This window comes from Pseudonaja textilis, chromosome 1 (assembly GCF_049901715.1).
Source record: "Pseudonaja textilis isolate UNSWEBS1 chromosome 1, rPseTex1.2, whole genome shotgun sequence".
In the NCBI taxonomy this organism is placed as follows: Eukaryota; Metazoa; Chordata; class Lepidosauria; order Squamata; family Elapidae; genus Pseudonaja; species Pseudonaja textilis.
In genome coordinates, this window is record NC_141990.1 from 4,284,828 (window position 1) to 4,299,982 (window position 15,155).

Here is a 15,155-nt window from a genome sequence, read left to right on the forward strand (position 1 = left end):
TGCTTGAAATGATAGGGAGTCCTCGACGTACGACCGCCAGGGAGCCCGGCATTTCCTGTTGCTATGCAGGAAAAATGGAGGGTTAATGTGAGCCTCACTGCATTTTCTGACCTTTTCTTGCCACAGTGCTTTGAAGGCATCTCCGGGCGTGACTCCAAACAGTCCCATAAACGAGCGGTCGTATGTCGAGGACGGTCTGTCGCTGACAAACAGTGGTCTTGCGGATCGTAGGAAGCCAAGCAGGAGGATATCAAGTTAGTATTTGGATGAGGGACAACCAGTAAATCCCTCGGCTGGAAAATAGCCTGGGAATTTGAAAAGGGAACATTCCAGAAAAAGGCAAGGCCAGATCCACTCCAGATTGGTGCCAGTAAAAGAGGACTAAGGTATTTAAGATGAGATCAGGAGTCGCCCTTGATGTGCAGAGGACGGAGCTCAGCTCAGGTTACAGCACCTGTCAGTCCGTCTGATGATGAGGCGACCGGAGGCTTATAACATACAATGAACGGTCTAGTGGAGAGAAGGACCAGGGGAGACTGGATATCAGTCTTCCAATATTTGAGGGGTGTCTGCCACAGAGAGGAGGAAGGGGTCAGGCTATTCTTCAAAGCAAAAGAAAGAAAAGGAAGAAGGAAGGATGAGAGGGAGAGAAAGACGAGAGAGAGAGAGAGAGAGAAAGGAAGGAAAGAGAAAGGAGAGAGAGAGAAAGAAAGAAAGAAGGAAAGAAAGAAAGAAAAAGGAAGGAAAGAAAAGGAAGGAAGGAAGGAAGGAAGGAAGGAAGGAAGGAAGGAAGGAAAAGAAAGAAAGAGAAAGAAAGAAAGAAAGAAAGAAAGAAAGAAAGAAAGAAAGAAAGAAAGAAAGAAAGAAAGAAAGAAAGAAAGAAAGAAAGAAAGAAAGAAAAGATAAGATGAGAGAGAAAGAGAGAGAGGAAAGAAAGGAAAAGAAAGAAAGACATCTGAGCAACCATGGATGGACAGAAGATATGTCTAGTTTAAGGAAAAGAAGGATGGGGTGACATGATAGCAGTCTTCCAATATCTCAGTGCTTGCCGTGAAGAAGAGATGTCAAAAAAGAGGTTGAGACTCTAGAAAGAGTGCAGAGAAGAGCAACCAGGAGGATGAGGGGACTGGAGGCTGAAACATACGACGAACGGTTGCAGGAACTGGGCCTGGCTAGTCTAGGGAAGAGAAGGACCAGGGGAGACAGGAGAGCATCTTCCAATATTTGAGGGGCTGCCACAGAGAGGAGGAAGTGGGGTCAAGCTATTCTCCAAAGCCCCCGAAGGCCAGACAAGGAATAATGGATGGAAACTGAACAAGGAGACATTTAACCCAGAAATAAGGAGAAACTTTCTGACAGGGAGAACAATCAACCCATGGAACAGAAGTTGCCTTCAGATGTTGTGGGAGCTTCATCACTGGAGGCTTTCAAGAAAAGACTGGACTGCCCTCTGTCAGAAATGGTTTCAGGTCTGCTGCTTGGGCCAGGGGTTGGACTAGATGACCTACAAGGTCCCTTCCAACTCTGCTAATCTGAATTTATCTAAAACGATTGAAGGCCTGGAGACTAAAACATACGATGAACGGTTGCAGGAACTGGGCCTGGCTAGTGTAATGAAGAGATCATGTGGCCCTGGGGAGGCGGCAATGGTCGTTAAGTGTGAAAAAATGGTCACAAGTCACATTTTTTTAGTGCCAGTGTAAACTGAGCGGTCACTAAATATTGTAAATTGAGGATTAGCTGTAGAACAAAACAGTTTTGAGGAATAAGCATAGAGTAAATTTTACCTATGTTTCTTGATAATGTTTCCCACTAAAAGGGGGTGATTTTGTACCATTAAGAGCAGGGAACGGTTATTCCTCAACTTATGACCACCATTGACATCCCCCCAAGATTTATGTTGTTAAGCGAGACAGTTAAAGGCATTTCACAACCTTTCTTGCCACAATTGTTAAGTGAATCACTGTGGTTGTTAAGTGAATCTGGCTTCCCCATTGACCTTTGCTTGTTGGAAGGTTGCAAAAACGGGGATCTCGTGACCCTGCGGGACTCTACGACTGTCGTAAATACGAGTCCATGGCCAAGCGGCCAAATTTTTCACCATGCGACCATGCTGTAAGTGTGGAAAAACAGTCATAAGTCGCTTTTATCCAATGCCGTTGTAACTTTGACTGGTCATTAACTGAACTGTTGTAAGCAGGTCACAAAAGGGGATTGCATAACTCCAGGACGCTGCGACCGTCATAAATCTGGGTCCGTGGCCAAATGGCCGGATTTTGATCACCCTGAGGGATGCTTCAGCAGTCGTTAAGTGTGAAAAACGGTCCTTAGTCACTTCTTTCAGGGCTATTGAAACTTCAAATGGTCACTAAATGAACCATTGTAAATCGAGGATTACTACGTCTATTCCGTCCATTTTGAGATTATCCTAATTTATCAGACCCATTTTATCGGACCTGACTAAAAATTTCTTTGAAGTCACACCTCTGGGGAAAGGTATTTCTCCTGCTTGGGAGGGGGGTTGGACTAGATGACCTACAAGGTCCCTTCCAACTCTGATAGTTTATTTGTTTATCTGACTTATGACCCTGCATTTAGGAACTATTCCAAAAAAAAGTGATTTATGGCCAGTCCTCACACTTACGACCACATTTTTTAAAAATTGGCACCTGTGTATGATGGTGGCATCATCCCAGAGTCACATGATCACCACCTGCAACCTTTCCCACCAGCTTCTGACAAGCCAAGTCAATGGGCCAAGACAAATTCGCGTAACGACCGCATGATTCACTTAACGACGGCAGTGATTTTTGCTCAACAAAAACAGCAAAAAAAATTTTTTTTAATGGTTGATTCACTTTAACAACCGCCCTGCTTAGCCACGGAAATTCTGGTCCGGACTCCAATCATCGGTAAAAAACTACCTCTGTCCTTTTTTTTTTCAGTGCAAAAATTTAATATTTTTTTTTTCCTTTTCGCAGGTGGTGCTTTTCTGAGAATGCAATTCCGCAGAGGCCATCAATACCGTGGTGTTAAGAAATGCTGTTCCAGGCGGTGTTTGTGTGTTTGCACATATGTTTGTGTGTCGGGTGGGGTGTCTTTTTCTAACACTTACTTACAAGAGTTAACGCAATTTCTTCTTCACCATTAAACATAAATAGGGTAAGCAACCAAAAGTTGATTTCTCGGGTGAGAATATATCTTATATATTCTTATATAATCTCTTCTATCCAGGAAAGACAATTTGCACCAAAGAAAGGAAAGGACAACATTTTTCAAGGGAAAAAAAAAACAACTATTTAAGTAGAGAAGTTAGCAAAAGGCCCCCATTGTTAAATTTTCAAGATATTTTTTTTCTTATGGAGTCTTTTCAAAAGCCGCTTCTGTGCCAAGTGGAAAAAAACCGTGAAATTTTCGTTGCTTTTGAGGGAAATAGTTTCTGCTGATATTTTTCTTTTCTTTTCTTTGAAAGGAGCAATCAAAACTTTTGCGTTTTACCGCTGTTGTTATGGCAGGGAGCAAAATGGGGACATATTTTTGAACCCAAAATTGTTATTATTTTTTTTCTAAGCTGATTTTTGTCCTAGTTTGTCCTCCGCCGAGATATTTCTGATCCTATGCAGCTTGGAAACTGGACGATGAGTGGACTTCACTCCCAGAATTCCCCAGCCAGTATCTGGGAGTTGGAAGTCTACCCATCTTAAAACAAGCTGTCTGCGAAATTCTGGGAGTTGAATCCACCCATCGTCCAGCTGCCAAGCTGAGAAATGTTACCCAAGGAAATATCCAGAGGTTTGAGAGTGATGTGTTAGGCCTGTATGCTACTCATCAGAGGTGCCATGTGGCTGTACTACAATTCCCGCCATCCCCAGCCGGAATAAATTCCATTGTACAGGAGTGCCGCAGCTCTTAAAAGTACATCTCCAAGCCCCCCGTTGTATATACAGATCAAGAAACTAGGGAAGGTCTCTTCTAAGATATTTTCCCCCCATCCGTATTGTTGCTTCGGGCTTAGCAACCTCTTCCCTGGTGGTTGCCTCAATTGCAAATGCTTCTTCCTTATCTCCCAAGATCAGTCCTGCCTCCCGTTATCCTGAGCACGCCCTGTGCATCCCATCAGCCATCCTAGTTTTGAAACGAGCAGACATCAAACAAACTACGATGAATAGTGTAAGGAGTAATCACGCACCCTCCTAGAGATTGAAATATTTTGGGGACTATTAAAAGAGGCCGAATATTATATTTCCCTGAAGGAGAAATGGAGAAACGTGTTTTTAAAGGCAGAAAGCAACACCCAATATCCTACAGCAGATGTCCAAAGTCTTTAGAGATGGAGTTTTTGGCTCCATTAAAAAATCCAGCCCAGCCTATTCACAAACCAAACACTTTCCGCTCCGAATGATGGGATTAAGAATTTATATCCCCCTCCACCCAAAGTCCAAGAAGGGCTTTTAGGACATAATAGGATTAGCCTACCGCCATTAGGACAGCAAAAAGACACAGAGCTCACTATATTGCACGATTCCCCTGCAAACATTTCAGAACCCATAGAAAAACCCTTGCATCCCTCAAGCAAATTTGTCAGCTGTCCCAGAACTGCATGCTGTGGTTCTGCTTCCAATAAATAGCATCCTTCTTTCCAATCGTCCTCCATTTTATTTCCAGCACATTTCTTCACAGTTTGGAACCAAACCAGATTTTTCTTCCTACAATAGTAAGTGGCTGGACTGTTCAGCGAATGAAACTACGGTTGATGGACAAGAAGAGAGAATTTTCCAAATGCTGGAAGCTTGAGAGATAAACCCAAAGGCTGCCCTAATCCTGGTTAGATTACGTTCAGTGTATAAATAGCGCTCTTGAGTTCCTAGATAAGATCCTCAGCGCTTATTTGGACCAAACCATAGCTAAAACCACGTTGCAAAAGCCAAATAAATCCTAAATTAATTACCCTTCTTGCTGCATCGCCTCATCTCTTTAAATTAAAGGGCAGCCCCTTCCCCAAAAATATGGCCACTGGCATTTGCAGGGAGGTCAAAGAAGTCAAAATGGCGCCCCCCCAACTGTGTCGAAGCTCTGTTCTCGCAATTCCAGGTAAACAAAGATGAAACTTCCATAACATGGTTTGGGGCCCGCTTTTGACTTATTTGACCTCCCTGGGGTCCCCATTTATTTGATAACCTTTTCTAACCTACTTTTCTTGTTTCTTTTAAAGGCATACATTTAAAAACTGTAAAAAATTACTACTAAAAGATTTTTTTATCTGGAAAGATTACATGGAATATGTCAGGTGATCTGCAGTAGATGGCCGCGTGATGGAAATAAACTTTCTGAACCTCCCTCCAAAAAAATCAGTCTTTTGCATGTTAAGGTGCCGCATTCGGCCTTTGCAAGAAAAATGTCCAATGTCCAACAATGTTTTGCTGAGATGGGAGCCCCCTGGTGGAAGCTCTGAGTATAACTCCCACTGGTGCCCTCTGCTGGATGAAACAGGTCGCTGCCGCTGATCATCTCTCCCTTGTTTCCTTGCCTTGGGTTCAAGGGAGCCTGCTCCAGTCTTTTCCCAGTCTCTTAATTGTTCACCGTGAATATCCGTATCAATATTCCAATGGCTAGAATTCCCACAGCGCCAGCCACCGCCAGTCCCCGTCTAACGATCAGTTGTTTGGTCGTCAGAACTTGGCCCGTTTTGGGGACATCGGCCGCCTTCTTGTCCTGCAAGGTGGGGCCATCTATGACGGTGAAGCTCAGCAGCACGACACCGTTCTGGGCATCCGTGAGTCCTGGAACAGAAAAGGATGGGTGGGACTCGAACTCATCTCCAGGCAGTCCTTGACTACAATGGAGCCCACAATTCCTTTATCTAAGTGAATCGCGTTTTTTCCAGGCCCTAATCCAATTTAAAAGTTCGTCTGTTTGCTTTCAAGGCAAACGTAATTCTTACTTCTTGAAACTCATTCCATGTTGCTCAACTCCAAAGCCCAGCAGCCACCAGCTTGGTTCTGTTCCAAATTTGGCCTACAGGTAGTCCTCGACTTACAGTTATAAGCAGGGGGGGTCTGCTGGGGGCTTGCAGGGGCTCAGGAGAGCCTCCAATAACCTCAAAAAGACGAGCAGTAAGGGAAAGCTGTTAATAAGCTTAATTGAACTTCTGGGCATTCAGCCAAGAGCATTTCACACCTGGTAAAAGTGTGGCAAGCTAGATAAACAACCCACTCAGTGCTGCAAGGGAGAGCTATTGAGAAAATCAGATAACAGCCACTAGCCTCCAAGGGGATTAATTCCCAAATAATACCCTGTGTTATGATTCCCCTTCAAAATTCCAACGAACAAAACAGAAAGCAGCCGTTTCACAATTAAATCAAACGGAAAGAAGTCTTACAAGATAACGGCTGGCAGAAATCTCAATCCACAGCATAAATCTTTACTCTGTCCACAAACCAGTTCTGGCAATAAATCTCTAGTCTCAGAGCTTCTGTAACGTCCTCACTCAAATAAGTCACTTTGTTCCTGGCAAAATGTACCAGCCCAGCTGTGCCCTTTTATACTCATTGAGGCAATGTGCTAATTTACTGACTCGCTCTCCTCATTCGCTCCAGCTGATTTTGCCTTCTGTTCCTTACATTTAACCACAAATTTTCCAAGTTCTCATCTCCACTAGAAGACTCTCTCAAAACTTCCCTGTCAGCCATTCCCGGCTGTTGATCAGATAAGGAACCAGAGGAGGTCAAAGGTCCTGACAATTCTAATACATCAGGTCTGTCGTCCTTTGTCACGTCCATCTCCTCATCCTGGTTATCAGTCCAATCACTGAGCCATGCCGGCTCATATTTTTCTGCCAAGACCTCCTCACTTGAACTCATATCAGTCACAGGAGCTGAATCCAAGCCCGGAGCCACAACACCCTGTTTCTCCAACAATACGGCCTCCCCCAATAGGAAGTCCCAGCATGTTTTATAGGCATGAAATGAAATTAAGCCCCTCCCCCCAAATTAAGACCTATATTAAAACATGCGAAATGGGGGGGGGGGGGCTTGCCATTAGGAAGTACTTTTGTTGAACACCCGGATATGGTGCTGCCTGCGTTGACCCCGATACGAAGTGCCCCACCAACGCCGAGGTCAACATCCAAGCCGTCGCCGCCTGCCCGCCCGAAGATGCAGTGGGGGGGGAATTAAGTCACCCCCGAAAAGACCTAGCCATTTTTTCGGGGCTCAAAAAAAAATAAGACCCGGTCTTATTATATGAGAAACACGGTAAGAATTGTCTAACTCACCAGAAATTCCACTAAGACTCCAAGATCCCTCTCACAGTCACTGCTATTAAGCCTGGTTTCACCCAGTCTTTCATTTAAGTATTAAATGTACGAAATAATACACAACTTTGGGGTATATATCTTTTTTTAGGTAATTAGGGGAAAGAAATGACGTCGAGTTGGCCACGCCCACCCAGCCATGCCCTACCCAGCCAGTCAATTAGGGCAGAAAGCCCCTTGCTAAAAAATTTGAAGTCCACCCCTGTCGTGACTTTTTTTTCCAGTGCCGTTGTCACTTGGAACGGTCACTAAACAAATGGTCGCAAGTCACGGACTGCCTGTATCGGCAAGGCCAGTCCTGTCACGGCTACAAATTCTTGCTCCTTCGCTCACCTCCAAACCCTCCTTTGCCTTCCGTATCGGAAGAAGAAACTGCCTTGTCCGGGATGGGAGCCGAGTTCAAATCCTCCACTGGCTTCTGCGACAGTTTGGCACGGCGCTGGGCCTAAAGGGAAGAGTCGGACAGTGAGAGATTGTATTAAATGTATTTATTTTTAAAAAAATTATATGGCCACCCTACTCAGTGAGGGTGAGATTAGAGGTTTTTTTTTTTAAATTATTGAGCCCAAGGGTCTTCCAAACTTGGCAAGTTTAAGACTTGGGATTTCAACTCCCAGAATTCAACCTGAGCTAACATGACTGGAGGAGGAATTCTGGGAGTTGAAGTCCACAAGTCTTTTATTATTATTATTATTATTATTATTATTATTATTATTATTATTATTATTATTATTATTATTATTATTATTTAAAAACCCAAAATACAAAACTCTCATTTCCATTAACAGTATTTGTGTCCTCATATATACATATTTCTCATTTTGTAACTATACATCAATTTCTATCTTTATTCTTCACCCATTCATACCATCTATCCCATATCGCATAATAATCTCAATCATCCTTGCCTTTTAATCCCATAGTGAATTTGTCTAGCTCTACACAGTCCATTATTTTTGGGATTAAAGCTTCATCTGGCGGTATTTTATCGCTCTTCCAGCTTTGTGCAGAGGTAATTCTTGCTGCCGTTAAGATGTGTACAATGAGGTATCTTTTAGCCTTACTCAGATCCCCTTTAATCGTACCTAATAGACATGCGTGTGGTTCCAATTTCAATCTCTAATTTGCAATTTCAAAGAGCCATCTCCGTCCACAAGTCTTAAAGCTGTCAAGTTTGAAGACCCCCTGATTTCGCGTATAAGGCCGCGGCGGCAAACCTATGGCACACGGGCAGAGACACAGGACACACGCACGTGCAGAGATGCGCAGCGCGTGCAGGGGATCGCACGCACATGTGCAGGGGGCATGGAGGGCCCTGTGCGCATTGCCTTCTGGGTGCTGGCATGTAAGTGTACAAGCGCAATTTTCGGCACGGGAGCCCCCAAAAGGTTAGCCACCATTGGTACAAGGCACAAAGTACGTGGGCATCAGTAATAATACACTATATCACAGAAGTGATACACCCCCTCACATTTTGTAAATATTTAAGTGTCTCTTTTCATGTGAAAACACTGAAGAAATGACACTGGGCAGAGGTGGGATTGAAAAATCCCAGCAACCGGGATTTGCTGGGTGGGTGTGGCTGTGGTGGGCGTGGCCTACTGGAACTTCTGGGAGGGGCATTTTTCTCCTTCCCCAGAGTCCGGAGGATTCCCTCGGGCCTCTGGGGGGGTGGGCAAAAAAGGCCTCCCCCAGGTATCAACTCATAAAATATTTCTATGGTCTTTTTAGAGTGGCCAACAGAAAGGGAGCCGGGAGCAGTGCGGCAGCTTGCAAACTGAAAGTGCATTCCATAAATGTTTTTCACAGATAGTAACTAGGTGACTGAAGTTTCTGCCGCGCAAAATTCTAACTGGAGAGCATGATGGACGACTCTGGGCTATGGAGGTGTCCCATTGGAGAATATGAATGACCATACACCCAGGGGGTGGGGGTGGGGGGGAAACCAGGGTCAAAGGTGACAATGAATGATGTGCCTCAGAGTCATGATTTAATTGGGGTTAAGTGCTGGAATCCTGACACCAGGCTCTGGAGGTCTTCCGGAAGCTGGAAACAGGCCCATTTCTGGACTTCCGGAAGGCCCGTTTTCCCCCTCCCAGAGCCTCTACGCAGACCCTGCACTTATCAGCATCGAAAATAGCCCTGGGAGGGGTGGGGTGGGCAGGGCCAGCCGGTTGGTTCAAATTCCGGTTCGGTGAACCAGCTGCAAATTTAACATCCAGTTCACCTGAACCGGTGCAAACCAATAGAATTCCACCCCTGCTTGGCTACAATATAAAGTAGTGAGTACACAGCTTGTGTAACAGTGTAAGTGTGCTGTCCCCTCAAAATAACGCAACACGCAGCCATTCAGGTCTAAACGGCTGGCAACAAAAGTGAGTACACCCCACTAAGGGATAATGTCTCCTTTTTTCCGGGAAGAATGTGAAATGAAGAGAGGCAGTTTGGTCCAGTGGTTACGCCACCATGCTAGAAAGTGGGGCATGGTGAGTTCTATTCTCCTGCCTTTGCATAAAAACCGGCTGGGTGGCTTTGGGCCAATCACCAGGAGACAGTGAGTTCTAGTCCCGCCTTAGCCATGAAAGACAGCTGAGTGACTCTGGGCCAATCACCAGGAGACAGTGAGTTCTAGTCCTGCCTTAGATATGAAACCCAGCTGGGTGACTATGGGCCAATCACCAGGAGACAGTGAGTTCTAGTCCTGCCTTAGATATGAAACCCAGCTGGGTGACTATGGGCCAATCACCAAGAGATTGTGAGTTCTAGTCCTGCCTTAGATATGAAACCCAGCTGGGTGACTATGGGCCAATCACCAGGAGACTGTGAGTTCTACTCCCGCCTTAGCCATGAAAGACAGCTGAGTGACTCTGGGCCGATCACCAGGAGACTGTGAGTTCTAGTCCCGCCTTAGCCATGAAAACTATCTGAGCGACTTTGGGCCAATCACCAGGCGATGGTGAGTTCTAGTATTGCCCTAGGAATAAAAGCTAGCTGGGTGACTCTGGGCCAATCACCAAGAGACTGTGAGTTCTAGTCCTGCCTTAGATATGAAACCCAGCTGGGTGACTATGGGCCAATCACCAGGAGACTGTGAGTTCTAGTCCTGCCTTAGATATGAAACCCAGCTGAATGACTCTGGGCCAATCACCAGGAGACTGTGAATTCTGGTCCCACCTTAGCCATGAAAAGTGAGTGACTTTGGGCCAATCACCAGGAGATGCGAGCTCTAGTCCCGCCTCAAGGATAAAAGCCACTGAATGATTTTGGGCCAATCACCAGGTGATCGTGAGTTCTAGTCTTGGCTTAGCCCTGAAAGACAGCTGGATGATACTGGGATAGTCCTTCTTCTCAGCCAATCCACCTCACAGGATTGTTGTTGTGGGGACAATAGGAGGAGGAAGATGCATTGGATATGTTCACCACCTTGAGTTATTTGTAAAAAGAGTAAAGGAAGGATACAAATTAAATCTATATTTATAAAAGCGAAATACCCCTACGCATCATCACAAAATTTCCAGAACCTGTAAAACCTACAAACTTGAAATTTGGCACATATGTTCCTCTTGGCTTCTAGATGCTCACTAAGAAAGAATTTTTCGAAATGACTCTCAGAGCATTAATATTCCCTACATTATTATTATTATTAACATGCTCTGATGCTAAGGAGTTCTACTCCCACTCCCCACCTGAAAAGAAATCTCTTCCACTTGCAAAATACAAGCAGAGGAGTTTCAGTTTCACAGCACCAAAGCAGCTTTAGTACAGATCAGTTGAGTTAAGCCACATCCAGGCTCCTTGCTGTCTCCTTCATGCTCTCACAGCAAATACTGTTTCACTTTCCAAACAGCCCTCAGCTCTCTCACACCCTGACAGGATGCTAGCTAGATGAATACCGGTGGATTCTGTTAGGCAGAGGCAGAATTTCACACACACACCCCTTATTTTCCTTCCCCAAAGCTAAGCCTGATCACATAGTTTCGTAGCGAAGCACGGGTATCGAACTAGTAAATAAAATGTACAGTAATTTCTATATATAGAAATTTTATAGTTACAACACACACACCACTAGGGGCTACTTAAAGACTCTGATTTGAAATTCTGGCAGCTTTCCACCCCTGTGACAAGATTACATTACAGCAACTGCCACACAATCCAGTGGTCACCTTAATCATGATTTATGACAACCAAGGTTTACGTCCAGTTTCGAGCAAAAAACAAAAGGACATTACAGACCATGGATTCACTTAATGACTGCAATGTTTGCTTAATGACCACAGTGTTTGCTTTACCACTTAACCAACACTGTAAAAAGAAGAAACGGTCGGAAAAGTGGACTTGGTTCCAGGGTAACTTGTTTAATGACTGGCGTGAGTTTAATGACTGGGCCTGATGGAACGGTTGCAAACTGAGGACTATCTGTAAGACAAGCAGGGCAAAAGTGCGCGAAACAACCAGGACGGAAAGGAGAAAGGGAAATCGAAATCGTCATCAAGATCAATATTAATCAGAATAGAGCAGGAAGGGACCTTGGAGATCTTCTAGTCCAACCCCCTGCTTAGCATGCAGGAGGAATGTTCCCTATTGGTTGGAGCAGTTTGAAGGATGCCTCTTACCTCGTCCGCCGCCTGGTGCCAGTTCATCCGGACAATGTACACGACGGAGCAAAGGCAAGGGATCAGGGTGCATGTCAGCATGCCCAGCCAAAACCCTAGGGAGAAAGACCACCGGGGAAGAGAAAGTGAAAAAAATCACATCTTCAACGTACGACCGTTCGCTTAGCGACCGTTCGAAGTTACGCCGGCAACGGAGAAAAGTGACTTTAAAGATGATTCTCACATTTGTAGCAATAGCGCTTAGACTTATAGTGCTTGACAGCCCCCTCTAAGCCATTGACAGAGTCAGCCTCTTGCCCCCAACAATCTGGGTCCTCATTTTACCCATCTCGGAAGGACGGAAGGCTGAGTCAACCTTGAGCCAGTCAGGATCGAACTTCCTGGCTGTGGGCAGAATGACCCAGAAATACTGCAGTCTAACCACTGGTTTCCTTCCTTCTCATTTTACTTCCTTTCCTCCCTCCCTCCTTTCTTCCTTCTTCCTTCCTTCTTTCCTTTCTTCCTCCCTCCCTTCCTCTGTTCCTCTGTTCTCCTTCCCTCCATTTCTCCCTCTCTTTCTCTTCCCTTTGCCTTCCTTCCTTGTTGCCTTCCTTCGCAAGGAATAGCACTTAGACTTATATACTGCTTTACAGTGCTTTAACAGCCCTCTCTAAGCGGTTTACAGAGTCAGCCTCTTGCCCCCAACAATCTGGGTTCTCACTTTACCCATCTCGGAAGGATGGAAGGCTGAGTCAACCTTGAGCTGGTCAGGATCGAACTTCCTGGCTGTGGGCAGAGTTAGCCTGCAATACTGCATTACAACCACTGCACACCATGGATTCCTTCCTTCCTTCCTTCCTTCCTTCCTTCCTTCCTTCCTTCCTTCCTTCCTTCCTTCCTTCCTTCCTTCCTTCCTTCCTTCCTTCCTTCCTTCCTTCCTTCCTTTTCTTTTTTCCTCCCTCCTCCCTCCCTCTCTCCCTTCCTCTTTTCTCTGTTCTCCTTCCCTCCATTTCTCCCTCTCTTTCTCTTCCCTTTGCCTTCCTTCCTTCTTGCCTTCCTTCGCAAGGAGTAGCACTTAGACTTATACATCACTTTACAGTGCTTTACAGCCCTCTTTAAACAGTTTCCAGAGCCAGCCTGTTGCCCCCAACAATCTGGGTCCTCATTTTACTGACCTCGGAAGGACAGAAAGCTGAGTCGACCTAGAGCCTGGTGAGATTCGAACTGTCAAACTGCAAACAGCCGGCAGTCAGCAGAAGTAGCCTGCAGTACCGCGCTCTAACCACGGCACAATCGTGGCTCATTATGATGCTTATAGCATCCTGTAGTCACGTGATTGTCATTTGTGACTTTCCCAGATGGCTTCCGACAAGCTCACTTAATGACCATCTCTTAACAACTCCCATGATTCATTTAATAACCGTGGCAAGAAAGGTTGTAAAATGGGGCAAAATTGACTTAAATGTCTCACTTGGCAACATGAATTCTGGGCTCAATTTGGTGGCTGTAAGTTATGCACTACCTGCAGTGAATCACAAGGCAGCCGATACCAACAAGTTCTAGCTTGTGTGTTGAGTACTAAACAAATGATGAGTATTGGGACAAAACTTTTGTATTAAAATGCATTGAATGCCAAATTCGATGAGTTTCAAAGCGGTTGAGTATCCAGGCACCACTCTATTAGTTACATACAGGTAGTCCTCAACTGACGACTGATCGCTTCGGGATCATTCAAAGTCGCTAAGTGGAAATGAAGAAGGGACTTGCATTCTGAAAGTCTATGGACCTTCTCTGCCATCCAGGTAATAGTTGTCCCAAAGGTGATTCTTTGAAGAGGCACCTGGACTTTCTGGTTTTTATTTTGAAGATGTTTCGCTTCTCATCCAAGGAGCTTCTTCAGCTCTGACTGGATGGTGGGGAATGGGAGGATTTATATTCCTTGCAGACAGCTGGTCATTTGCGTCCTTTTTAGAGAGCCGCTGAGGCCACTTGGAGGTTGGTTCTCTGTCCTCAGGGTCACCTGAGTGGTGCAAATGGATGTGCAGCTTTCTACAACACAGTCTTGCACCACTCAGGTGACCCTGAGGACAGAGAACAAACCTCCAAGTGGCCTCAAGGACCCTTTAAAAAGGATGCAAATGACCAGCTGTCTGCAAGGAATATAAATCCTTCCATTTCCCCACCATTCTGTCAGAGCTGAAGAAGCTTCTTGGATGAGAAGGGAAATGTGTTCAAAGAAAAAAAAGGACCTTTGGGATGAGTTGCATCCTGGTTTCGAAGTTGTCATGTCTCCCCCACAGGATCACGTGTCCAGATTTTGGGCAACTGGCCCACATTTGAAGAAGCCCATGATCGCCTGACCGTGACTGGTGACGTTTTTGCTCAAAACCAGCATTAATTTCCAGTTTCTGACCAAAACTCCCCTTAGCAAACAGCGGGGTTTGCTCAATAACCACGTCAAGTCAAATTGACCTGTTTTAGGAGCGTCATAACTCACAACCCTGAAAATTGGGGTGGGAGGGGCTCAATTATGGTCGTAACTTAAGGACTACTTGTACAAGAGCCCCCCCCACCCTGCCGCCATTCTCTCTGCTCAATGCCAGTTACCTATAATGCCAATTTTGGCTACGAAAAGGAGCACAACCCCCAAGGGAAGGCCTACAGTGTAGTAGCCCAGCGTGTTGAAAATGGCGCCTAGTTTCTGCCTTCCGGTGCCACGCAACACCCCACTGGTTGTAGCCTGCAAGAGATGAAACGAAGGATGGGGTCAATGTTTTGGAATATTCTACCTGACTCTGTGGTTTCTTTCCCAAACCCCCAAAACTTAAACCTTAGACTGTCTACTATTGACCTCACCCCTTTCCTAAGAGGTCTGTAGGGGGCATGCATAAGCGCACCAACCTGCCTACCGTCCCTGTCCTAATATTCCCTTTTATTCGTATCCATTTTATGTATTAATAATCATGTTTATATATACTTTATCTGTTATCTAATACATGCTCGACTAACTAACTAACTAATTAAATAAATAAATAAAAATAAAATAATAATAAAATCAAATCAAATAATAAAATCAAATAAATGTAAAATGAAATAAAATAAAATAAAAATTAAATAAAATAAATAAATAAAATAAAATATAAATAAATAAATAAAATAATAAAAATAAATAAATAAACCAGAGGTGGTATTCAGCTGGTTCTGACCAGTTCTTGAGAAGCGGTAGCGAAAACTTTTTTTTAAAAAAAAAA

The 15,155-nt window shown here is 44.8% G+C and overlaps 2 protein-coding genes across 9 annotated transcripts in view; one reads left to right on the forward strand and one right to left on the reverse strand.

The window, feature by feature from the left end:
* The window catches only part of ALDH3A2 (aldehyde dehydrogenase 3 family member A2), a 35,349-nt gene extending 32,173 nt beyond the window's left edge, over positions 1-3,176 (forward strand). For 4 of the 8 annotated variants that reach the window (XM_087924763.1, XM_087924775.1, XM_087924769.1 and 1 more), the window contains exons 11-12: positions 127-254; positions 2,982-3,176. In XM_087924763.1, coding sequence (XP_087780889.1) covers positions 127-231 — 105 coding nt within the window. In that variant the 3' untranslated portion in view covers positions 232-254; positions 2,982-3,176. The remainder of the gene's footprint in view (positions 1-126; positions 255-2,981) is intronic. The other 4 variants (XM_087924792.1, XM_087924784.1, XM_087924788.1 and 1 more) reach the window with 1 other exon arrangement.
* Positions 3,177-3,757: 581 nt separating this feature from the next.
* The window catches only part of LOC113442530 (multidrug and toxin extrusion protein 1-like), a 41,252-nt gene continuing 29,854 nt past the window's right edge, over positions 3,758-15,155 (reverse strand). Inside the window, exons 14-17 of the mRNA XM_087924754.1 lie at positions 14,512-14,644; positions 11,926-12,020; positions 7,646-7,757; positions 3,758-5,780 (exon numbers count right to left, since the gene is read on the reverse strand). Of these exons, the coding sequence (XP_087780880.1) occupies positions 5,569-5,780; positions 7,646-7,757; positions 11,926-12,020; positions 14,512-14,644 (552 nt within the window). The 3' untranslated portion in view covers positions 3,758-5,568. The remainder of the gene's footprint in view (positions 5,781-7,645; positions 7,758-11,925; positions 12,021-14,511; positions 14,645-15,155) is intronic.